General features: G+C 35.0%; 2 protein-coding genes across 13 annotated transcripts in view; one reads left to right on the top strand and one right to left on the bottom strand.

The window, feature by feature from the left end:
- The window catches only part of LRRN3 (leucine rich repeat neuronal 3), a 35479-nt gene extending 30689 nt beyond the window's left edge, over positions 1–4790 (top strand). Inside the window, exon 2 of the mRNA XM_014559240.2 lies at positions 1830–4790. Within this exon, the coding sequence (XP_014414726.1) occupies positions 2189–4315 (2127 nt within the window). The 5' untranslated portion in view covers positions 1830–2188 and the 3' untranslated portion in view covers positions 4316–4790. The remainder of the gene's footprint in view (positions 1–1829) is intronic.
- Positions 1–26884, bottom strand: part of IMMP2L (inner mitochondrial membrane peptidase subunit 2) — a 1220903-nt gene that overhangs the window by 839237 nt on the left and 354782 nt on the right. The gene's annotated exons all lie outside the window — the stretch shown is intronic.

The following is a 26884-nucleotide window of genomic DNA, read 5'->3' as shown; positions in this document are numbered from 1 at the left end:
TGCCCAGGAGCGAAGTATGCAAAGTCAGGCAGGCCTCATGTTCTCAAGGAGGTGAGTGCCTGGTGGGGTAAAGAACCAAGTCAATATTATGCCATTGGTGTGTGATGGGGCCATGGAACCACTGTGGTTTCACTACAACTGGGGGGAGGGGTTGTATGGAAGGCTTCCCAGAGAGGTGATGCTTGAACTGAAGGTTGACAAAATATTAAGAATTTACTTAAAACAAAGAAACAAGCAAGCTAGGCAGAGCAAAGAGGTTGAGGTACCTATAGTTCTACTGGCAGGAGAAGGTTTTATGCAGGAGAATGGCAGAAGATGAAAGAAACATAGACAAAGAGAGAAGGAACCCCAAATCGTGGAGGGCTATGGATTTATAAAGCATCTTCAGAGAAGGAGTTTTATCAGATTCTTTCCTCAAAGGCCTTAATGCCTACTTAAACAGATTAAGAGTAATAGCTGAACAGTATTTTTTAAAAAAGCAATTTGATCAGCAAATAGGTAAAGTAATTTTTTAAAAAAAGCAAAGTCACAATTCAAGATAACTTAGTAGTTATCTAAACTTCATCATCCAGTTTTATCACACCTTTTAAAGGATGGGAGGAAAAGCAGGTGTGACTTTGAACTGCAAAGGTCTTACAATTTTGAAAAACAAAAAAAGTTTTTTAATTAAGAAAAAAGCGTTTTATCTCTCTGTAGAGACTGTATCTCCGAATATATTTATCTCTGTCACTGAAGGACCCATCTTAGAGTCAGCTCACAATTCCGTTACGAATGTCAATACTGAGCAGAGATGAAAGAAAAAAGCAATCTTCAGAGACTGATTATGCAGCAGGCCATTACAGCTAGTAGGCAAGAAGTCTCAGAATGAACAGTCCAGCCCGGTTCCAGCTGTCCTGTACTCCTGCAGGGAGAGCTCACCAGCAGTCCAGCTGGTGGAGTGTGTATCTAAAAGTAGTGCGGTGTTTTACAATTCAGCACATAATGATAATTGCAACTTGGTTTTGGATTGCTTATTGTGACGATAAAGACATCAGTAGCCATTTAAAAGACGCAATCTCTAAGTGTCTGTTTTACTGATATAATAAAAGTTACCTTTTTGTTGTTAGTGACTAATGGAATGTAAGGTATTTTCAAGGAAAAATAAAACAGTCTAACATAAATCTGAATTTCAGATAAGTATGACAACATACAGGTGCATCAACAGCAAGTTAGACTTAATCTTTTCCAAATATGGCAAAATTCAAGTCACTTGATACAAAAAAAAGGCTGTGGAGGGAAGTATGAATGAAAAAGTGAAATTCAGCTAAATACCGCTACTTCTAGTTCATTTTATAATTTTGCTTCTAAATGGCATCTCCTGAGAACCTGAGGACTGTAGGCTAACTCATTTGATTGTAACTGAATAGTATTATTTATTAATAACCTTTTAATTTTCTCTCCCTAGGGGAAAATAAAACAGCCATCACTGAAAGGTTTTCTTTTTTCCCCTGTAACCAGTTATCAAAGAGAATGACAAATAAGTAAAATTACAAGGTATAAACCAGCAAAGATTTTGAAAAAATAGACAAATTTTGGAAGCATATTCATTATGGTTAATGTGCTTCAGTCTTCTCTATATTCAGTTTCTCAGCCTGTCCAATGTCTAGGCCAATAACTATTAAGGACAGTCATAACAAGGATAAAGTCATCAAACATACTGAATTAACTGTGAGCTAACAATATTATATATAAGATAATCATAATTAGTTAATGGATATTAATTATGGAGTTTTTTCCCTTTGGACTAATTCTTTTTCTCTTTTTTCCTTTTATCTTTTATTTTATTATAGTTAGCATCATGCTGCTATTCCTGCCAGTACTGAACAAGCATGGGATTTGAATGTTATACTCCTAAATAAATGAATTGCTTAACTTCCCGTGGCCATCTACACATACTCCATCTTCAAAAAGTTTATCAATATTCTATCATAAAGGAGACAGGAACCTCTTTTTCAATATGCATGACATTTCTGGACATTGCAGTCGTGGTACTGGCACTTATTTCCATGAAGAAAAACTTCTCAGTTCTATGGCATTCATCATTTGACAAATGCAACTCTTTTCCTTATCAGTCAGCTCTTACTGATCTTACTAGCAGTGACTGCGGAATCCTTAAGGGCCCATTAAATTTCTGAAGAAGAAAGCTAAGATGAAGGACCTGCCACTCCAAATTCATGTGCTACTTGGCCTAGCTATCACTACACTAGTACAAGCTGTAGATAAAAAAGCGGATTGCCCACAATTATGTACATGTGAAATCCGGCCCTGGTTTACACCTAGATCCATTTATATGGAAGCATCTACAGTGGATTGCAATGATTTAGGTCTTTTAAATTTCCCAGCCAGATTGCCTGCTGACACACAGATTCTGCTCCTTCAGACTAACAATATTGCAAAGATTGAATACTCCATAAACTTTCCAGTAAACCTTACTGGCCTGGACTTATCTCAAAACAATTTATCTTCAGTCACCAATATTAATGTAAAAAAGATGCCTCAGCTTCTTTCTGTGTACCTAGAAGAAAACAAACTTACTGAGCTGCCTGAAAAATGTCTGTCTGGACTGAGCAACTTACAAGAACTCTATATTAATCACAACTTGCTTTCTACAATTTCACCCGGAGCCTTTATTGGCCTACATAATCTTCTTCGACTTCATCTCAATTCAAATAAATTGCAGATGATCAATAGTCAGTGGTTTGATGCTCTTCCCAATCTGGAGATTCTGATGATTGGGGAAAATCCAATCATCCGAATCAAAGACATGAACTTTAAGCCACTTATCAATCTTCGCAGCCTGGTTATAGCTGGTATAAACCTCACAGAAATACCAGATAATGCCTTGGTTGGGCTTGAAAACTTAGAAAGCATCTCTTTTTATGACAACAGGCTTATTAAAGTGCCCCATGTTGCTCTTCAAAAAGTGGTAAATCTCAAATTTTTGGATCTAAATAAAAATCCTATTAATCAAATAAGGAGGGGTGATTTTAGCAATATGCTACACTTAAAAGAGTTGGGAATAAATAATATGCCTGAACTGGTTTCCATCGACAGTCTTGCTGTGGATAACTTGCCAGATTTAAGAAAAATAGAAGCTACTAACAACCCCAGGTTGTCTTACATTCACCCGAATGCATTTTTCAGACTACCCAAGCTGGAATCACTCATGCTTAACAGCAATGCCCTTAGTGCCCTGTACCATGGTACCATTGAGTCTCTGCCAAACCTCAAGGAAATCAGCATACACAGCAATCCTATCAGGTGTGACTGTGTCATCCGTTGGATTAATATGAACAAAACTAACATTCGATTTATGGAGCCAGATTCACTGTTTTGTGTGGACCCACCTGAATTCCAAGGTCAGAATGTTCGGCAAGTGCATTTCAGGGAAATGATGGAAATCTGTCTCCCTCTTATAGCTCCCGAGAGTTTTCCTTCTAATCTGGATTTAGAAGCTGGGAGCTGTGTTTCCTTACACTGTAGAGCTACTGCAGAGCCACAGCCTGAAATCTACTGGATAACACCTTCTGGTAAAAAACTCTTGCCTAATACTGTGACAGAGAAGTTCTATGTCCATTCTGAAGGCACATTAGATATAAGTGGCATTACCCCAACAGAAGGGGGTTTATATACTTGTATAGCAACTAACCTGGTTGGTGCTGACTTGAAGTCTATTATGATCAAAGTGGATGGCTCTTTTCCACAGGATAACAATGGATCCTTGAAAATTAAAATAAAAGATGTCCAGGCCAATTCAGTTCTGGTGTCTTGGAAAGCAAGTTCTAAAATTCTCAAATCCAGTGTTAAGTGGACAGCCTTTGTCAAGACTGAGAATTCCCATGCTGCCCAAAGTGCTCGAATACCATCTGACGTCAAGGTGTACAATCTTACTCATCTGAACCCATCAACTGAGTATAAGATTTGCATTGATATTCCGACAATCTATCAAACAAGCAGAAAACAATGTGTAAATGTCACCACAAAAGGCTTGGACCCTGATCAAAAAAAATATGAAAAGAGTAACACTACAACATTTATGGCCTGCCTTGGAGGCTTTCTGGGGATTATTGGTGTCATATGTCTTTTCAGCTGCCTCTCCCAAGAAATGAACTGTGATGGTGGACATAGCTATGTGAGCAATTACTTACAGAAACCAACCATTGCATTCAGTGAGCTTTATCCTCCTCTGATTAACCTCTGGGAAGCAGGCAGAGAAAAAGGTACCGCATTGGAAGTCAAAGCAACTGTTATAGGTGTGCCGACAAACATGTCCTAAAAACAGCCAACTAAACCTACTTCAAAGAAAAACTCACAACTGTGGTTGTACTTCAAAAAAAAAAAAAAAAAAAAGGCAGAGAAATATTACTTCCTAGAAAGAAGTTTAAGCTTCACCAATGCTGCTCCTGACCAATGGACATACGAACAAGTTCAGCATTTTAATTAACTGGCTTCAAAGGGTACTGTGGCAACCAAATAAAATCCATTTTCTAGAACTTTCATGTAACTTTTATGTCTGGACTACAGTTAAAGTGGACAAAAAACATTTCTGTATTTTTTTTAAGTATATAAGAGTAGTTGAACTGAGCAATACCTCCTCCTGTGTTGTATTACACATATTAGCCACGAGTTTTTGCAGTGAGCAGATAAACTTGAATTGACACGTGGTGTAATAAAATGGACAAATTCTGTAGAGTAGACACAGTGAGTATGTGGATCTCTTTTATAAGAAAAAATACATTTTGGATTAAAATCAATTGCTTTTGTCTTGTTTTTGTTTCTAAATAAACAATAATTTCTGGGAAATATCATTGGACCAGATATCATTTAAATGATAATGTTTTCAAAAAAGTGTTTTTCTATAATGAAACGTGGAATGCTACAAGTAAGACACTTTTACTGGATGATATAACTACATTTTTATAAGGCACAAAAATAGATTTTAGAGTGCACTTTATCAATACTGAAAGTTGATACTAACATTGTATTTAACCCTTTATTGACAAACAAATCCTCTAGGAAATTATGTATTTGCTTATAGATTTCCTTTTCTTAACAAGCAGCTTTTGGAGTGGATTTAATTATTAAGTTCACATGATATAAATCCAATATCTAAGGAACTGAAAGCCTTATTTTAATAATCGGTAGTAGCTCAATATTAGGCTGCTTGCTTTGCAGGAAATGTTGCCAAATTTCAGTAGGACTTATGATCTATGTGCAATTTTCAAATCTTACTGTAATTGCAAACACTTAATGAGCTTCACTGCAATAACAAGCAAATAATCTAATAATCTGCCATGTTACAAATGCAGTAAAGAAACTACATGTTCTACACGACCCCAAAGAAGGAGGCTTTTATATACTTGTATAGCAACTAAACTAGTTGGTTCTGACTTAAAGTCTGTTATGATCAAAGTGGATGGTTATTTTCCCCAGGATAACAATGGATTTTAGAATTTTAAGAGACTAGGATTTCCCAAGACTAGGATTTTAAAATTTTATTTTAATAAATGCTTAATTCATAGTAGAAGAAGTTTATCACGTTGAATTTTAGCAAATTCTCCCTTTTATTTAGCTCACCTCATTATAAAAATGACATAAATCAAGTAGTTTCAGAGGTCAATAGGAATTTAAGAGGACAGTTTTGCTAATGAAAGGAAAAGCTTCTGAGGCTAATTTAGAATAAAGGAAAAAAATTAACTGTAGTTCTCTATAATTATATTTAAGGCACCTAAAGAACACAGCTTAAAACAAATTAAGAACCAATGAATTAAAGTGCTAATAACATTACTAATTATTTTAGAATCTTGTATAGAAAATGTAAGAATTTTACCTGGAAAAAAACAATCAAGTTTTTTTTTTTTAGGGTCTTAGACATATTTACAAATAAAAATTCACCATCTTGCAAAATAAATGTATTTGTGTACAAAGAAAGCATCCCAAAACAATTTTTAAAAACCCCTAAGATAATAAGCCTTACTTTTTATAGGCAAATTGCTTATCTTTACAAAGCTACAAGGCTTCTATCTTAATTGCTGCTGTATCTGTTTATAATCAAGTATTTAACTTTTCTTAGGGTAGTTTGCTCATATTATCAACATGTCGCTGGCCTATAAACATTTCTAGCACTATAGTCATATCAATTTAATTGTTAATGCTAGACATTTGCTTTTGTGATAGCACTGACAGTTTCTAATTAAATCCTAGCTGTTTTTGACAATGTTAGAAGGTAACTGGTATGAACTCTTTTAAAAGGAAAGAACAAACTGTGTTAATTTTAACACAACCAAAATATGAAACTTGCTAATTCAATGTGTTTCCCAAACACAAATTCTACAACCTGATGAATCACTATCACAGAGAAGCTGACATTAGAATTTATCAGCAAGACACGCTCATACATCATGAGAGGTTTCAGCACCACGTTCAGAGCTTTCTAAGAGCCAGGCTATTTATCAAAAATATAGGAGCTGAAATATGACCTATTAGGATGCAGGTATTGTATAGGTCAGCAAGAATTTGCTCATGTATCTTGTATGTTTCTTTTAAACTTATCTGCATGAAGAACTATAACATACATGATGTAAAGCTGACATCCATTTCAAGCTACATTTTACTTAGAGAAATTGCAACAAATAAGCACTCTGAATAGATACCTAATAGTGAGCAGTAAAATGAAGTGTTTTTGTAACAGCTGAATACAGATGCTCAAAGCAAATCGTGATCCTATTTGCTTAAATTTCAATCTAAATTGCCAGTAAGAAAAAAAAAAGACATTTGCTTCAACAACAGAATGGTATTTTATATTCTCTCTGTTACCTCCTAAACCTCACATAAAATTAACTAAGCACTGGTCAAAGTACTCAAAGCAAATAACTTAAAATTTGGTGATAACATACGGATACAATGGCAAACTTTGTATATAACAAATAATACCCTACAGTTTATATCTCTATGAATGCCAACTGATATCCTCACCTTGCATAAAGGAAAACACTTTTTTTTACAAAAAAATTTTAAAGAATTAATATTTTATAAGTTACATTACAAAATAAAATCCAAATTTTCTGAAAATAAGCATGTCTAGTTAAATACAAAAATGCATACAAATAGAATGGAGGAAATTGTGTAACTGTTGGCAAAGCCAAGTAACAATACGTTGCCAGTCATATGCTGACCATTCTGCCTAGAAAGAAATGAAATAGATTTATGGTGCATATTATCAGTCTTTTGATAGTTACTACAGTTCTTACATTTTATTCTAATTACATGAAAAGTTCTTAAGCAAAACTATGTAACAGTGAGCATAAGTTTAAAATTATAATTCCTTAGTCTATTCATTTAACTCTCTTGTTTATAATGAATAAATTTGTATTAGTCACTGGAAAACAGAAGTGAACAAGAAAAATTTGCCACCATTAAGAGGCTTATATTCAACTGGATTGCATACTGATTATGTATCACTGCTTTCACAAATATGTGTAAACTATGTTACCTAGTAGACACCAAGCTTCAATGCATACTTTCACAGAATGCTAATACTCAGAAAATCACAGGGCTTTTTTCCCTTGGTCTAAAACGTTTTACTTATCACAATATGATGATATAGGAACTTAAGTTTATTATTGATCTTAGTACACACACACACACACACACACACACACACACACACACAAGCCTAATATCATCCTTAGACTGGTTAAATTAATAGGCATGTCTACTTACCACAAATTATTTCTAGGCAGAGAAAGATGGATAACTATTACGCTTCCCCTATTTTCAACATAGAGAGATTGACCACCCAAGAAATATGAGACATTAGATTCAAGAAGGTAATCTAGGACTGCCAAAATGTTATATATTTTATGAGGAGGACCAACTTAACTCTATCCACTTTTATAAAATCTTCCAACAACTACAAAGAAAATTTCCATAGATTAGCCTTTTACATGAAAAATTAGAAGTGATAGGACAGTAATTAATTAAAAAAAAAGTTAACAACTAGAAGTTTAAAAGTATGTATTTGCTAAGAGAAAATTCCAATAAAATGTTCCCACAGCTATCATAAATATCAGGAAAAAATTCTCATCGTGTATGTAACTATCAAGCAACATTTTAGCTTCATCACAGTGTTAATTTTCTAGGAGATGGGAAACTATAAATAGTGATTATATTTTGGCTACACTTTCTTTCATTAAATCTCTCTTTTCTCTCTCTAATATTTCAAAACAAATTACAACAAATAAGCAAAAGTTTTTTCAAAGAATATGGTTGTCACAGATACGTTTAGTATGTCAAACATTCTAAATGGTCATTTGGGGATAAATCTAACCAGAAAGACTAAAATGATCCTCTCTTTCAGGTGGTAGTATTTTCACCCTTAGTTCTATAGCCCTTACTTCTATAATATCATTTTACCCTGACTATTGCATTGCTAACTAGGCCTTTGCTTGGGAGCACGGAATGAAACAGCCATGCCTAGACTCAAAATGGTATAATCAGTATCATGGAATTCTGGAAAAGGAAATTGACTCCAGTTTCAACACCATAGTGGCTGCTTTCGTGTGTTCACTTGAAAAATGAGGACTTTATCTATTGTTAAGGGTGACTACCCCTTTGATTTATCTTATTTCTCTGAAGCAAGGGAAAAATAAAAACACTATTTGTACTCAGAATTAAAATGACAAAATCTGAGTTAATTTTAATAGCCTCAGTCCATATATCTATTCATAAATAAAATTATTAAAAGTTTGAAAGAATAACATTCTAGTAAAATATAGATTATTTCCAAAATCTGACCTTAACATGTCAGTAATGATATAACATAGGTGCTCCTGAATTGACTATTAAGCATTCAGTGTCCTCAAATGAGAAGATACATGAAATAGAACACAATTCCTTTTTATTCCTACTGAAAATAGACAAGCCCACAGCAATCTGAATTTACCTATTCTCATTCACTTTACATATACATCAGAGGGCTCTTAGTTTTGAAATAAGCCATATAGTCAATACCAAATAGGGGGTTAGATATATCACAGACACATCGATACAATTTTCTCTTGAAAGCAAAGTGAAGTCTTTAAATAAGTAATAAATACAGAGCAAGTATCATGTATTATTTCAAAATTATGGTAGAGTGGTCCAGAGTAACAAAGCATAGTGAAACAAACTGTGGTTGACCTTGGCAAGCCTTTCAGAAGAATGAACTGTAATGGCATCTGAAGGCCTCACAGTGCTTTCTGTGTTTATATTTATCTTTTCTAACTCTGATTTATCTTCAAGAAACTAATAGCATTATGTGACCATTGTAAGGAAAATCCAGCTTCTCATTAAAACATATGGTTTGGTGTCTGAAGTCATTGATTCAAAATCCAATTGCAATATCCATTTATAATGTTTACCAGCCTCTGGAACAAACAATGGAGTAAACTTAGGACCCTCCTAATCCTAGCATTGAGAGAATTCGCATATAATAAAATAACCTCCCTGTCATTTGTGGTACCAGATTCAAGGCTGGTAAAGAAATAATTCTTAAACCATCAGAGATGCTGTTATTAAAGGAGTATGATCAAAAACACTGAAAGAGTTCTTCAAAAGAATACTACATAAAATTGAAATTCATTATCAGAACTGGGATTAAAGTCAGATACTTCTGGTAAATATCCATTTAATAATAACTGCAGAGAGGAGTCATGTATTCAGTGAAGATCAGAAAAATCACGTCTCCAAAATAACTTTAAGACTTCTGCAATCCCCATCCCTATTTCCTAGTTAGTTAATCAACAAACCCATATTCCAATAAATAATTTTCATATTAAATCATTTCTTTTATTAGACTTAGAAACATTTACATACAAAATGTATGAATTTATACAATTATGTGATTCTAACTGCCCAATTCAAACCTTGGAGTGTAAAAATAAGAATCCATCAATAAAGAAAAGGTGTAAAAACAGAAGGAAAGAAAACATTTCTTTCTTCTAACAAAATCTTTATCTATATATATTCATATAGATTTAATAGACTGCACTGAAAAATACTGAGCTACATCAAAACAACTTTGTGAGGTAAGGGGAGTCAGGTTTTCCAAACAATGGATTATGTGTGTCTCAGCCCAGGATCAGTTCTGAAGTGACAACGTGATGTGTGAGATGTTTTCCTGGCATATAAAATGCACTGCAATTAATAATCATAGTATTAACACTATTTTATTTGAATAAACATATATTCACATTTACTTAAGTGGCAAGGTAAAAACTAGGAAGGAAGGAAACATTTAGTGAATGCTGAGTACGCAACAGACTAAAAATGTTCTACAGTCATAAGAAACCCACTCAGATCTAAAGAAGAGGGGTGGGAAAAATGAACATTTACCAACTTACTATGTGTCAAGCTTACTGATGGATGTGTGTGTCATGCATATATAATTAAATTAATTCAATTTTCATGAAATCCCCATGGGTTCAGTGTTAACATTTCCATTTTATAAATCAGCCTCAGAAAAGTAATTTTCTTTCCCAAGATAACAATAACATAGAGCAGAAAAAAACAAAAGATATAACATCATGAGAAATAGTAACACTCAGGCACTTTTTTGGAATGCCATAACCCGCAAAAATAACTAATAGGTGAAATTTAGGGGAGGGAACAATCCATCAGTAGTATACCAGATTCATTAATCGTGCTTATTATCTTCTAACTATCTCCACCAATATGTTCATTTATAATATTCCTACCTTGGTTTTGCATGAAGAATTGGGGTAAAGAGTTCCTATTTGCCAGTTTTCAGTTATTACTTGCCAAAAAACAGAACTGTGAATACTGGTTTATCAAAAAAATTAAAATAAACACAAAACATAAAAAAAAACTGCACATATTCTTACCAACTTTAAAAATAAGTGTATTTGCTAAGTACTCACTGGCAGGAAGGTACTTCTAGGGACTTATAAAAGACTTTTCTTATAATTATTTCCATGCATCCATTTCACAGTCCCCATGCAGAAAACTCTGCTGTTTTTCAATCCCATTACAGAGAAGTGCAGGATAATTACCTGTTTCACCTGCTTTCTGACTCCTAGATTATATTTGTCATACATAATAATTCGACCTTAGAAGAACCCTGCATAAAGAGTAAGGATTAAGGGGAAATGTTTTTCCCTTCGAACTTCTGCCAACATTCCCATTCTTGCAAGGACTGGTGTCATGAACAGTAGCTTAGAGGATGAGAAGTCAGTACACTCTGATACAGTTGAGCTTTGTTGGATGACTTGTAGTCTATTATAAACCTTGAGTTCTGAGGAGTTCTGATTTGTGATTGAAATTTATAAATTAGTTCTGAGGAGTTCTAATAAGTTATTCTAGAAGAACAAAACTATTTAATACAGGTTAGATAACATGGATTGTTTGTTGATAAATGAGGCAGCAAAAAATATTAAATAAAAACTTGACACCATCAAACTTATCCATGAGTTAAAAACTTACAGATGCCCATGTAGGAAGTTGATCGTCTATATATCCCAGGAGAAGAAACAAGGTGATTCATTAAAATCAACAAGCAAACATTTCCATAGATTAATGAGCTTCAATGAAATTAAATTGGCATGCAGATTTTATGTGTAAAGAAGTTCCTCAGTATTCAATGAGTACTTTTTGCTTATAAATGTTTTTTGCTTATAAATATTTCAGTGACTATGCTGAACCATGTTCTCATTCCAAAGATACACGTTTCATTTTTTTTAATGAATCATTTGTATGGCAGAACTTCTTTGCTGCTATTATTTAGAAAATGTTATTTAGAAAATAATAGTAGCAAAGCTTCTAAACAGAGAAGCAAGGAGTGGCCCCTGTTTTCATTCATACATCAATTTTATCCATGCACTCTTCATCCACTGAGGATCTACTAAGTGCCAGACACAATATTAGCTACTAGAGAGTCAGCGCTAACTGTGACAGACAAATTCCCTGACATCATAAAACTTATCATCTAAAGATAGATACCAACAAGTGAATCTGGTAATTGCAATACAGGTTAATAAAAATAGTACAGGCATGGGATAGCTTACATGTATGTTGGGGTATAGCTTAGAAAGGGTCCAAAAAGGGTTCTAACATCTAAGACTATCTTCACACAATCTCCCAATTAGAGAGCTAAGAAATGTTGGGAGCAGGCTAGGGATAGTGTGAAGACGACAGCAGCCTGAAGAATATGAACAACAACAGCATGCTGAGTGACTGGGAGAAAGTTCTGAAGAAGGAAAAAGCCAGAATTGGCTTCCAAAGAAAAATAAAGATATGAGTAAAAAAACAAAACAAAACAAAAAAACTTTACTTGGTGCTAAACATGGTGGAAATTAGATCCCAGGGAAAATGACAAGGCCAAATTTAAAACACCAGGATTAATTTATAAGGCTGCAAATAATAGTTTTCCACATTTCACTACTGTCTCCCTTTGTAAACAAGCCTCAGTTTCTCATCTAATCCCTAGTCCTCCAAAGCTGGGAATGTGAAAAGCGGGAAATAAGAGAGAAAAGAAACAGAGGCATATACATTACTGTCTCAGGTCTCGCCTAATCTGAAACCACACCACACACACACACATACACACACAACCCTCACAAGCACATCCTCAGACACCCACCTTTCATGTTCAGGGTAAGTATAATTCACTACATGCAAGATACCCTCTTTTCAGATATTAAAAAAATACATCACCTCTGAAGTTAACAGGGGGTCAAAATGTTAGCTAGCTCTCCACTGTCTCCCTCCAAAAGGCAAATAAGTGAGAGAGGCTTTCGATATTCAGGGCAGTTTTGTACATAAAAACCCATGTAATGTAAAATTAGAGTCTGTGCATTTGAATTTACAACTGATCTACTTCTGTTTCCACTGTCAATTGTATTTCTCTTTTAGAAATTTCACACATATGTTACATAGAATTTAGTAAGTTTTGTAAGCATAAAAACAGATTTAGGAACACCAGGAAAAAACAGTGTGTCTCATTTCCTTGGATTATGTTTTCTATTATACCAGACACAGTTCCAACTGGACCTCAGAGATACCACTTTTCTCAGATAATAGGAAAAAAATTGCTCTCTTGTATGTTTCCAGTTGAAACCCTGAACTCAAAATAACTTAGAATAGGGAAGAGTGGAATAGGCAGAAGTCCTGACCCACATGAATTGGACACTCATTCTAGATTTTCTATGGTTTCTCAACACTGTGCTCTCTTAAGAAGAGAACTTTATTAAGATTATCTAATACAAGTCTAATATAGACTATTAAAGAAGAGAATTATGTCAGTAATTTAATTTTGAAGCTGTACTTTAAAATTAATAGAGAAGATAAGCATTAATAGACATAATCGACCTAACATAAAAAAATAAGCATTAGCATAAAAATTCAAAAATACTTTTGTTATTAAATTTTTGCCAAAAGGTTTTAGGGAACCGTGATAGAAAGACTATTAAATTAGTTACTTTTGATTCCTTCAATATCTTTTGTTTGAAAACTTTGTTGGCGATTTTTACCTAAAACCAAAGGGGATATTCCAAACAGAAAATAAACTGGGAAACAGCACCTCCGCCTTCCCACGATATGTAAGACGCTGGGGTCTGGGTACGCCCAGAGAGACTTTGGCAACACTCTGATGCTAGCTCCTAAGCGTGGAGAGGACTCCAATTCACCGTGGCAAACGTGTCTGTTCCATTTCACTCTGGTATGGATAACAGAGGTACTCTTTAGATAAAATGATTCTAAGTAAGTATAATAACAGAGTGATTTTAATTTTATTGGTAAGAGTAATTCTGTCCCAGCACTAGGCTGCAGTACTCAAGCCAACTGTTTTTCAGTGTGAATACTCATGCCAGGTAAGAATATGTATCTGGTGCAGCATGAACTGTCATCTCATTCAAGACAAAACAAGTCAAGTTTTAGCTTCACTGAAGCCAGAATATGTAAAAAACTAGATGGTCTATGAGTTCAGTAGCCCTAGACGTTGGAAGTTAAATTAAAATCTTAAACTTATGAAAACATCATAAAACTCTGCTGATTACACATTTGTCAAGTACTTTTAAAAATGTAAGACATTTTCACATATGTTATGTTTGCCATTTGAATATATTATCCATAGCTCCCCTGTGATGTCAGAAAAATTACACTACCCTATCTTGATGAATTATTGGTCATAATGAAGGAGATATCGAATAAAATTATCATCAAATTTGCAAACCCAATGAATCTTTCCCCTGCTCCAAAGTGAGCACTGTCAAACATCTGTGGGTGCTGTTCACAGTGGCAATGGGCTTATCAATAAAGATTTTTGCTGTAGTGGGAAAAGCCAACCCTATGATCTTTAAATAATCTGGCTTCAGAAAGGAGCTTTTATATTAAACTTATCCTAAAAAAAATCTCCTTGACTTGAAATTCCAAGCTTATCATCGTGATGTCATATTATTACTTTAAAATATATTTTAAATGGCATAATTTTATATCATTTTGTCTTAAAATATTTTCTTACTAAAGGAACATTATCATACAAAATCAAGAAAATACAGAAAAGAGTCTCATATTCTTCCTGCCTCCTTTTTATAAAAGCCTATCATTCCGTCTCCCACAAAGTTTATATTACGTCTGACTGTACTACCTTCACTCTCAGTCCAGACTAGAGCTGTCCAGACCGTAAAAGTGGCAATAAAGACCTCCAGTCTCCAAATGAAAGACTTCACTGCCCACTCCATCACCTCCTCACCTAGCCCCCACGTCTCCCAACAGCATGACTGACAGATGTTACCAGCCTCTATTAGATCAGTCCTGTATATATCAGCCTTTGCAAAGCTTTAGGACTATAAAGAATTTTACTCTCATGTTCTACTGAGAATTTGCTTCTTTTCTAATTTTCACGAGTTTTATTTTAGGGAGCAAAAAAAAAAAAAAAAGAATGAGCTTAAGGTATGTATTGTAGGGCAGCAGTGCAAGTCGATTATGCTATCACATCCTAGTATTTTCTTTGCTCCACACTGAAGATATCCATGTCCTTAAAGCAATTCAGGTCACTCTTCTTTGGAGATGATCCAACTCATTAAAGTCTCTCTTAAAATACCGAAAACAGAAGGCAATCATTCAGGTATGCTAAGCTTGCTTTCTTTGGTTGGGGAGCAATGGTAATAAAATTCCTGCACTATTTTAGACTGAAAGCAGAGCCAACTGCAGGCAGACAAGGGTCATCATACTTGATGCTAAATCTTGTGGTTAGCAACACCACCAATACCATCATCACCAGCACTTAGTAAATGCTCAGCCCTAGCATACATATAAACTAACTGGACACCTATGAGGAAGATTCTATCAGTGGCCATATATTATATAATAAGTGAGAAAGTTTAGGCTTAGAAAGTTTAAGGGACTTACCAAGATTTCTCTGTGAAGTTTTTATGGGCAGTGGTGAGAGGGATTTGGTGTCCATGTAAAAGAAAAATTGACAGGTTGTTAGCTTGCTCACACCTAGTGTAAACCTTGCAATTTCTCATATGAACTGATATGACCTCTTAGATAAACGTCATTCAGCAAGTAGTAGGGGTGGGGATGATGATAACTTAATTAGCATCAGCAATTATCCTAAGAGCAGAAAATTAATAATCTCCATAGTTAGAAATAGTTATTTCATTGACATCATATTTTTGGAAGTAAAACCTAACACCGAGAACTGGAAAACAGAGTCAGAGTAACGGCATCCTCTTGATGCCCTGGTCATTAGATCAAAAGAGCTACCAGGCTTCCAGTCATCACCAGAAAGACAATCACAGGTGGGAGGATATAGCTTAAGTGGTAGAGCACATGCCTAGCATGCACAAATTCCTGGGTTCAATCCCCAGAACCTCCTCTAAAAATAAATAAATACACCTAATTACCTACTCCCTCAAAAAAAAAAAAAAAAAAAAAAAGGAGAAAGACTATCACAGCTACTCAAAAAGAATACTAAAGAATGGTATTCCTTACAATGTACTTCCTCCACAGCTTAATTTACTAACAGTAGTAAAACTCCATCAGGAGTTAATGTGATGCTGAGAAGAGAAGTATAGATGAGAGTAAAGCTTGTTTTTGTTTAGCTACTTGGCTTCTAAACTTATTTTTAAGTGTATTCCACATTATAATAAATAAAACACATTGTGACACAAACATACAAAATTGAAGTTTCACACACACAAAAATCTAGCTGTACAATTCAAACTTACTATATTTTCTATTCTATTCTAGCTTTTTAATATTACATCTATTAGTTGATTTCATTAACTACTAATTAGTCATGACCTGCAATATGGAAAATATTAAACACCTACTAGTACAACCAGAAATAAGCCCCAAGTCAAGAAATATCTGTGGAATTACCACTTAGCTCCTTTTTTTGTAACTACTAGTTCAAAGCTTAATGTTGCTCTTTTTCATTCCAAGATAATTAGGGAAAGTTGAAGAGACAAAAAGATGGCAACAGCAGTTATTGAAGGGATGCTGGGTGAAGGCATCGAGGAAGGAAGAGCATGTCACATAAATACTGAGGCTGTGGGCAAGGTATAGTCCAAGGGGTAGAGTGTATGCTCAGCATGCACGAGGTCCTGGGTTCAATCCCCAGTACCTCCATTAAATAAGTAAATAAATAAAACCTGTGTATTTACATGCAATATATTGTATATATGCAGTCAAATTGTAACACTTCTACCTAATAAAACTGAAAATGAAAAAAAGTAAATAAATAAAACCTAATTACCTCCCCATGGCAAAAAAATTAAAAATAAATAAATACTGAGGCTCAGAAGACTTGAATAACTGGCCCAAAAAAGGATTGGGATTAAAATCCAAATCTACATGACTCCAAAGTTTGTAATTTTTTATAGAGGTTAGAAAACAGCCTACAGCAATACAGTTATTATTTCTAAAATCATCTGTCTGATGATACTGCACTAAAAACCTCTCAAAGGGTAGGGGAAAATCTTAATTAAATCAGGAGATTTTCAAATAAACGTTTTATAGATTTCTAGGTAAGAATGTCCATTGGAGATTCCTGGCTTTCAGCTGGAGATGTTCTCTTAAGTTTCATTTAAGGAAAGGAGCAGGGTATTGTTCCTAAGGCTGCCACAAGAAAGTAGCACACAGCCTTCTCCCCTAGGTCTACATCCAACTCTCCCTTTCTGTTCTCTTATAAAGGCACTAGCCATTAGAGTGATTTGATGGCATCTGCAGACATGATTTCAAAATAAAGTCGCATTCATAGGTACTGGGGTTAGGGCTTCAATATGTCTTTTCTAGGGACACAATTCAGCCCATTACAAGTAGAGAGAAATGGATGTATCTAGGATGTCAACTACGCAGTTTCTGCCAAAAGTTGGAAAGCTGAAAAGAGATGGTGGCTTGGTTCAGCTTTGAGTGGCAATAGGGTATGGGTGGAACAGAGATGAACTTCCTCCATCTCAGCTCCTTGACAGCATTCTCATGGTGTAACAAAGGTGCAAACCAAAATTAAGTCAAATTAATTTTCAAGGACCTATTCTGTGTTCAATTTATACCAATTATCAAGCTGTAAGAGCCGTTTAGATGCCTTATAATTTTTTTTTCTCCGTTTGAAGCAAGGAATTTTTAAACCAGTGTTTATTCAGTTGTGATGATCCATTTCACCATTTCTTATTCATGGCTAAATAAATAAATAAATAAATAAAGACGTTAAGCCAGAATTACAATTTTCCATTAAGCAAAACAAAACTTGTACACAACACTGGCATACTGCTTTACATACTTAGGAAGGCAAATTTTTTCTCTTTCACACTTTCAGACCACATTGCTCAAAGTAAGAAAAGACAAATGTAATCAAGCTTCATAAGCCAAGAAGCAGGCAAATGATAGGAAAAAAAAATAATTTGATTTGAGGGATAAAGATACTAAATTACCACCTCAAAGTGCTGAATAATAAAAGCAGAGTCAAAAGTAGTTCAGTTTAAGACCAAGAGGTATTTCAACAGCTTCAGCAAGGAACAGAAATCAGTGGTGCTTTTTTTGTGAGAACTTGAATATGAATGAGTTAAGAAATTATACTTTTAAAAAATCTCACTTCGAAATACAGTTGGAATACAGATGGATTCGATACACCTTTGTATAAACCTATTTCAAAATACAAAAAGCAAACGCTATCCCATTCATTCTTTTCAATGTATTTGGTGAATGCGTTTAATGTCATATTGCCTAGAGTCATCTTGATGCCTTTGTTCTATTGGAGGAAACAAGATCCCTCCAGCTAAAGGTTTTCCTCTGCTTTTGTCTGTTCAGCACTAGCACATGTAGGGTGACAGTCTCATGAAGAAAATAACCAAAGGCACTCAACTCTGTCCAGTGACTTGGCGTCGCTCCAGCGTTGATACTTCGTGCCCTACATTAACTCTGCGGCCAGAGGACGAGAGTAAGAAGGAAATAGTGTATCTCTCTGATTGTGGTAGCTACTTTTTATTACATGAGTAATGTAATTCATTGTTTCTTATACAACTGCTAACCCATGTCCAATTTCAATAGCCATCCATAAACAAACAAATGATATCACTTACTCCAAGGTAGGTTTAACTTAAATGGAACCTTGCAAAATGACTTGTAATAAATTTTTAAAATCCTGTAAGAAAAGTAGAACACACCTAGAAAAAAAAGATTAGAGATAAAAGATAACGTAGTTGTAAAACCGTTTAGGGCAAAAGAGAACTGTCTGCCTCTATGGTCTAGGAAGGAAAAATATTGAAAATTATGATGCATTCAAATACCACAAATAGAGCAGAAAATACCATACTGCTAAGTATGTTTTAGTTATTATGATTTTTAAATGTTTTCTCCATTGAAGCCTTTATTTAAAATTCTATTTGGCTATTGTGGGGGGAAAAAAACAACAAACAAGTAAATAGGATGTCCATTTGATGTGAGTATTTTACCAACAGACAGGATAAATCTGGAATTTTTATCTTTGCCCTATTTACATTGTACACTGAAGAAAATTTTTTAGAACTGAGCTAATAAAAGGCTAAATTAAGACACAGTTTTAGCGCTCTGGGAATCTTAGTAGCACTATTACCCAGAGGCAAAAAGCCTAAATGATTCTCGGAACAGGTAATAAACTGTAACAATGGCCAGAGACTGGACTAAGTTGATATTTCTTTGTTCAAAGGTATTTACTATGAAATTAAAATGTTAGAAGCTTCAGGATATACAAAGATGAGCCAGATATGTACCCTTCTTGCAAGAGTTTAGAGAATTACCTATGGTGGGAAAACTATGCAGGAGGAAAGAGAGATAAGAAATGCTACAGCAATTAAGTAGCTTCCAGATATATTTGGTGAAAATTCTAGATAATAGTAATTAAACTGATACTGATATGCATGATAACGATCTCCCTCTCTAAAAAGTTGTTCTTTTTGTAACAGAAGACATAAAATAGTGCCTATTCTCTTTATAAAATAGCAATGAATCTATTTTCTAAAATGGAAGAAAAAATACATTTTTCCTCTGAATTAAAAATCCTATTTTGAACTAGGAAAAGAGAACACCTATTAAGGTATATTTCACCTGCTGAAAACGTGGTTCACCTCACAATTTCCCAGCAAAAAGAAAAATTAGGATAATTCTTTCTCTGACAAGAAGGCCTTATGCTGTTGGCATCACTCCTTCAAAAACTGCAACTCTAATTGTATTTCTACAGTTACCTCCTAGCTTTCTATCGTCTCATCCACCAAACTCCAGATTCAATTTCCTATTTTGTTATTTTCTCAGAGTACAATGAACAAGAGTGAGTAGGGGAAAAAGAGCAGAAATAAAAAGGAGGAGAGACAAGAGACCAAAAGACAGGAAAGAAAAATGGAACAGACAACAGGCAGAGCTGGGGTGAGAGACAGACAGACAGACTGGCTGAGACTCAGGGGGCACAGAAAGGACAAAGCCCTCTGTCCACTTGAAGTGTTAGCTTATTTGCCCTTATTAAATATTGGCTTATCTCCGTTATCACCTCTTCTCTGCTGCCCTTTAGAAAATTGGTTGGCAAAGGCAGATATGACACAAGGTGGCAATAACCTGGCTGATACGGACCTTTTGGAAAGGATCACATATTTCTGAGCCCAGATTACTCAATACTAGATGTCTCCAGCTTGCACATTCAATCTACAGGCTTCTGAAATCTAAACAAAATTCAAAGTCCTAGCTGTGTGCCTTTGAAAAATACTATACTTGACTGATTATTATAGATTTGCTATTGAACAAACTTCATAAAAACTTGGAACACAAATAATGACAAAGCTAAAAAACAGAATTCGGCAGGGATGAAATAAAGTTAACAGGGCCAAGACATTGTGGCCAGATGGTATTTTGTAATTTTGGAAGTATCTGAACTTCTCACAAATGTCACAGGGTGAGAGAACTAAAAATATTTCCATCTGTCTAAACTAAAGGAAGTATTGCTCCTCATTCATGCTAATGATAACTCCATGCTGTTATCCAAGTTATTAAGACTATTTGGCTGCTTGAGAAGAAAATATGTCTATTCTTCCCCTGGAAGGTTAATATTAAAGACACTTGAGTAAATGGCTGAGTGACAAAGCAAAGCAAAATTCAGTATCATTGAGGGAGCTACTAGAAATTGTCTCTTCTTATCTACTCTGCTTATAAATGATGTAAAATATCTATTACATCATAGTATAGAACTTGGATGATAAAAATGGCACAAGAATCAGGGAATACTATGCCTATTTTATTGAAAAATACATGGCTCGTTGGTGGCAGAGTAGGACTAGCACTCAGATCTTCTGGCCGTTAATCCAATAGTCTCTACACTGTGCATCAGTATCTGTAAATTCTAGCATGCTTGGGACTGAGAGAGAGCAAAAAAGAGACAACATTAACAGCTATTTTTTTGGTGTTGCCACCACATTCCAAACCTATACCACTAATATTTAATGTTAAACTTAGATATATTTTACTGATTACAAACAGTATTTTGAAGAACGAGAATTCAGTTCCCTTACGTAACTGCACATTTTCCCTCTCAATCTTTGATCAAAATTTTATCACAGCTTTTGGTTAAATCAACATTCATATACACATATTGTAAATTATTAGAGCTGAACCACATAGCATACTATAACTATGATTACACTGTTTCCCATACAATTTTGTAATCCCTACAGATAAATAATCACTGCCTTGTTTTTTTCAGTTGCTTAATTTTCTATGTATCTAGAACATTTCATTCTCAAGTTCTCTGCAGAACTACAAATCTGCTAACCTCTCTTGCTTAATATAGTATCCTTCCCATTCTTTTTATTATTTTATGTTGATGTTTTCTTTTTATTCCTTACTGGTATTTTAGTGACATTTCAAGGAAAGAAGATAAATGCATGTGTTCATCAACCATATTTGACAAGAAGCTAGAGATTGATTTTAATGCCTGTGTTCAATATTGAAACATTAACAGATGTTAACAAATACCAAAAGTCATGAAAGACGGAGTACCATCACAGCAGGTAGGTGTGGAAGAATTTATTGATTACAAATGTGTTTTGATTGTCGAGGAGAATAACAGATCAAAAAGTAAGGCAGAATTTTCATCTTCATTTTTTCAATAGAAGTGTCTGGAATTTAGCTTAATATAAATCTCTTTTGTCATCTCCAAATTTTAGATTAACATTTCTCAAAACTTCACTGTGCTTATGATTTATTCTGGGAGCTTGTTAAAATACAGATTATGATTAAGTCTTCAGGTCTAACAAGCCCCCAGGTGATACACATAATTTTGGTCTAAGAACTGTATACTAAGTCTAAAGCTTTAGCAAATATCACTTAACCTTGTCATAAGAGTAGGAATTGGAGGAGATCTACTCAAACATAGGAAAACATTCTTAGCATGTATCTTAAGTTTCCAGTCCATGGTTCTGAGCACAAGTTCATTACTAGAGAAAGCATGTCATTCAAAGGAAGAGGAACAGGCATACCAGATCAGTGCTCTACAATCTTTGCCAACTCACCTCACACTTGATCAGTTTTTCTGCACTAAATCAGTTGTCAACAAAAAGATTACATGGAGTACTAAGGAGTTGCATTGCATATGTTTCAACGCTTCTATTCTGACACCAGTTCCAAATGGCATTTTGCAATACATTTCAATTCAGATGCTAACCATTCAAAGTTAGCACAGATCTCACAAGTTAAGGACTTCAGTTCTCTACAAGACTGCTCCCACTTCAGAAGCCAGCCACAAGTGGGTTCCCAGGTCACCTGCTTATCGACCAAATAGCAATAAATATGGGGACTTCCAATGACCATCTCAGGACTGATAACTCTCTACAATTCACAGAACTCTAAAAAGTGCTACACTTAAACAATCATAGTTGTACTATAAAGAATACAAATCAGAACTCCAAATGAAGAGAAACATGGGGTGAGGTCCTGAAGGGTCCCAAACACAGAGCTTCTGTGCCCTCTCCCCGTGAAATCAGGACATGTTACCCCTCCAACACAACAATGTGTTCATCAGCCAGGAAGCTCCACTGAGCTCAGTGTCCATGGTTTCCATTGGGATTTGAGTCATGTGATTCAACTCAATCTCCAGGCTTCTACCCCTCCTTGGAGGTTGGGAAGCTGCGATGATACCACATGGCTCAAAGCCCTAAAATTGCAATCATATGGATGGTCTTATCAGCATGGCCAGCCCTCTTCTTGATGCTTTTTAGAAGCCCACCATCAGTCACTTTATTAACATAAACTTACATATGATCTCATGAATAACAAAGATACACCATCTATCCATAGCCAATGACAAAGACTAGTTAAATTATTACACAACAGCTTCCATTTATTCTATTTGGTAAATTTCACTGCATTCTCTTTTACCAAAATTAAGATATATATACATTTTACTAGGAATGAGCTAAAAAAGAAAGTGACATGACCAAAGGCAAACAATTTTAAAAACTGAATTCTAGTCTGGCTACCAGCTAAACTGGCAAAATATGACATATCAGTGTGCCTCACTGAGTCTTCGTTTCCTCCTGGTATCAGTAAGGGATGGAACTGAATAATCTCCCTAGCATTTTCTGAATTTAATATTCCATAATCCCATAAATTTATAAAATCTACTTTATTCACTTGCCCAATTATGGATGATTTTTCCACTTGCCAATAATATTCCCTCCTAGGTTGGTCAAAATGAGCACTATCACAAACATCTTTATGGTAATTATAGTAAAATGATATTTCAATAGTCATAACAAATGATGAAAAAAAGGCTAGTATCATCTTGCCCTGAGCCGCATATTTTGCTAAACCCTATTTCTTAAATTATCTTCTTCTCTAACTTTAAACACTAAAAATTGACTCAGACTATGAATTAACTATGCAGATTTAGGAATGTTATTTATCTTTTCCTAGGATTTAACTGCAGACATTATGGATTTAGAGTTAAGTCTGAATTCCTTAATCATTAGTATGAAGGAAGGCAAAACAATATGGGAATATATAACCCACCATAAATTAAGAAGAACATAAAGCAGGACAGAGCTGTCTAAACTTAATTTTCAGTTATCTTTCATTTGTCTTTCTCACTCCAACTCTCTACTAATTGTTATTTGAACAGCAAATATCTTATTATTTGAAATAAGGAATTCATGTACTATCTCTAGTATCAGAAGCATGACAAAGCTGTCTGCATAATTCCAATAAATGGAATCATTTTATACACATATTGAAGAAATCAAAAAAGGTACAACGAACAAGGCTCATTTTGTTATTTTTCTTTCCTGAACAGGACAAGCAGATCACTACAATGAATATCTACTGTGAATTTACAGGGATTCAGGTGGAAAATAATTCATGTTAAACAGAGGTTCTCAACATCATTAACAGAGACTGAGAAAGTGGGCCAGCGTGCATGAGAGCATAAATCATAGAGGTCATGTGTGTTAATGAGAAAAAGAGCATTTATTAGCTTGCAATTTAAAATACAAAGCCCTTCTCCCTCAATGGCTTAAAATGGAACAATATCCTGTACCTGAGGACAGGAGAAGGCAGTGCCCTCAATTAGACCAACAACTCTCCCGGCCCCCAAACTTTTATTGTTGTCATTGAAATTTATCATTCCGATTTTATTTTTAGATTGTGACATCTTTGTTGTTATGGACAGAAAGCAGAGCAGAACCTGTCCTACATTACTGCATCCACTGGAGTGTTGTGTACTTTTTTTTTTTTTTAAGTTTAAGAGGGCAAATATATATTTCTTAAGTTCACAATTACTTAGTAGCTGAAGCACCATATTTCCTAACTTTTGTGTGAGCACCAACGTTTTAGGTCTGGATGCCTGTTTGGAGGTCAAAAAAGACAGAAAAATGTTTGCAAAGTATAATTTAAAAATCAGAATGTCATAAAAAATATTAATCACTAGAAACTGCTATTATATAGGTGAGAAATAAGCAAAAACAGTGATTTAAAAAGAGGTAACACATTATACAATTATGATACCATATAATGACTTAATAAGTTACTAAGAAGTAACTTACTCATTTTTCTGGTATATCCCCCATCTATTCCCCCAACGCCTTCCCAGGGTAAACAAGTGGAGTAAATACCCACGATTCCAAACCATGCAGCACTGACTCCTAGGTGAAAGACTCCAAGAATAAATCCATGACACCACGGGTTACGTTTAAAATATTGAGAAGCTATACCCTGTGAAAGGCCAACAATTGTTGGATTGTATTTCTTGAAAGAAAAATAGAAATGCTCTATCCTGTCTACATTTTAAAAACTCACCATTGATCATTCTACGAATATTTATTTCTTAAAAATGTATTTCCTTCACTTCCAAATTTCCTGTTGCACTGATTTCAAATGAAAGCGTTCTTTACAGACACTTCTTACTGAGACCAAGAGAAACAGTAATACCTTTAACAAAAATGGCTCCCACAATTGAAAGGCACAACAATAAACTGAAACCACACCCAATAACTGATCCTTTCCTAAGAACTATTAAGAGATTCAGGATATCTATCCTGCTATGTACTGTGGGAAAATGTCTTCTCGTTTTGAGTAACAGTAGTAATCATTTTTGTGTCTTAGACAGAAACCAACTCAGATAATGTATATTCAGAGCTACTCTTATGCACAAACTAATGATGTAACCAAACCTTTAAAACAGTTTTATTTTATTCATTCTTTGACCTGTTTTGTAAAACTTTCAGAAATTATTATATCTGTTTCAGTGTCACAACTTATACACTGCAACCTTGTCAAGGAGGAGACTTAGACGTTAGACTAACAAAACCTCCATATTGTAAGACAATTTTACCTGCAGCGCAAACCCACCATTCAATGATGAAATCCATGACAATGACTGACCAAAAAAAAAAAAAAAAAAAGCCAAAACTATAAGCACAAATAACTCTATGTATCCCCATAATTTGCCTTCAGTGACAATGTGCCAGAGTCTCCCCAAACAACCATTTCCTACAATACTTCTAAGTCAATACACAATGCAGTCAAATTCAATTTAAATTTCAAGTTAGCAAATATTTAGTGCCTATTTGCCAGGCACAATATTAAGTACAATCTGACCTCTGTAACTGTAGGTTCCACACCTATAGATACAACTAACTGCAGATTGTGTACTATGTTCATTATCCACAATTGAATCCATGTATGTGGTACTGATGGATAAGGAGGCCAACTAAGGCACTAGGGCACCCGTGGATATTGAGCAGGGGAGGAACAGGAACCAACTCCCTCCCCACCCCATACCAGGGGACAACTGTACTGGGGATGGAAGCATTGAGCAAGACAGATGACAATTTCTGCCCTTGTGGATCTTAGAGGTGAAAAGCTATACAAGCCTTAAGTTGGATTGACTTGGAGAGTTTGCAAAGGGAAACATCATACTTTCTACCTTCCACAGAAAAGTTGACCATAATGTTGACTGGTACACTAGCTTAAATACAATTTGTCCACCCCTAGTATCATCCTTTCCCTGTGTTCCCACAGTTTCATTTTTTCCCCTTTCTTAAGATCCAAAATACTTACTGCTGCTTATTTGAGGGTTGCTGACATAAAACACATTAAACCCAGAGGGTGGACGCTCTGGAGGACTGGCTGTGTGTAAAGAAACAGCAGACAAGAAAGAAACAGCTTCATGGTAGAGTGCATGCCTAGTATGCATGAGGCCCTGGATTCAATCCCTGGTAACTTCACCAAAAATAATAAATAAATAAATAAATAAACAAACAAACAAACCTAATTACTTCCCCTTCAAAAAATTTTTTTTAATTTTTAATTTAAAAAAATGCAAGAAATTGAATGGGTTACTTCAAGAAGGGCGCTTCCCAAAGGCAAACTAGCTCTATCAGCTGTTTATTGACTATTCATGGGCTAATACTGAATGACAACATTGAGCACAACACAGTCCTAATGGTACCTGTAGTCTTGCAAAGGAGAAAGATATTAAGCAAACAATCACTAAATAGATACACACTAACTGTGAGAAATGCTATGAAGACTAAACATGAGATCCTGTTTTAGAGGGGCCTCTTCCCCTGGGAAAGTCCTATTTAACCTGAAATGGTAAAGCTGAGTGGGTGGAATACTGCTAAATGAAGAGAAGGAAGAAGAATCTTCTGGTAGAAATGTGCACAGCATGCGTGAGGAGTTTAGAGAAAGCAAGACAGGGTCAGTAGCCAAAAGAAAGGATGAAGGCACAGTGTGGTTGGAGGAAATAGAACTAAAGAAAGTGCTGAGAAACGCTCTAAAGGAAATATACTCAGGCCAATTTACAGCTTTAGGTCTTACTCAGTAAGAT

The sequence above is a fragment of the Camelus ferus genome, chromosome 7, assembly GCF_009834535.1.
Source record: "Camelus ferus isolate YT-003-E chromosome 7, BCGSAC_Cfer_1.0, whole genome shotgun sequence".
NCBI lineage: Eukaryota > Metazoa > Chordata > Mammalia > Artiodactyla > Camelidae > Camelus > Camelus ferus.
Note: the sequence above shows the minus strand (reverse complement) of the source record. Positions and strands in the feature narration are given on the sequence as shown.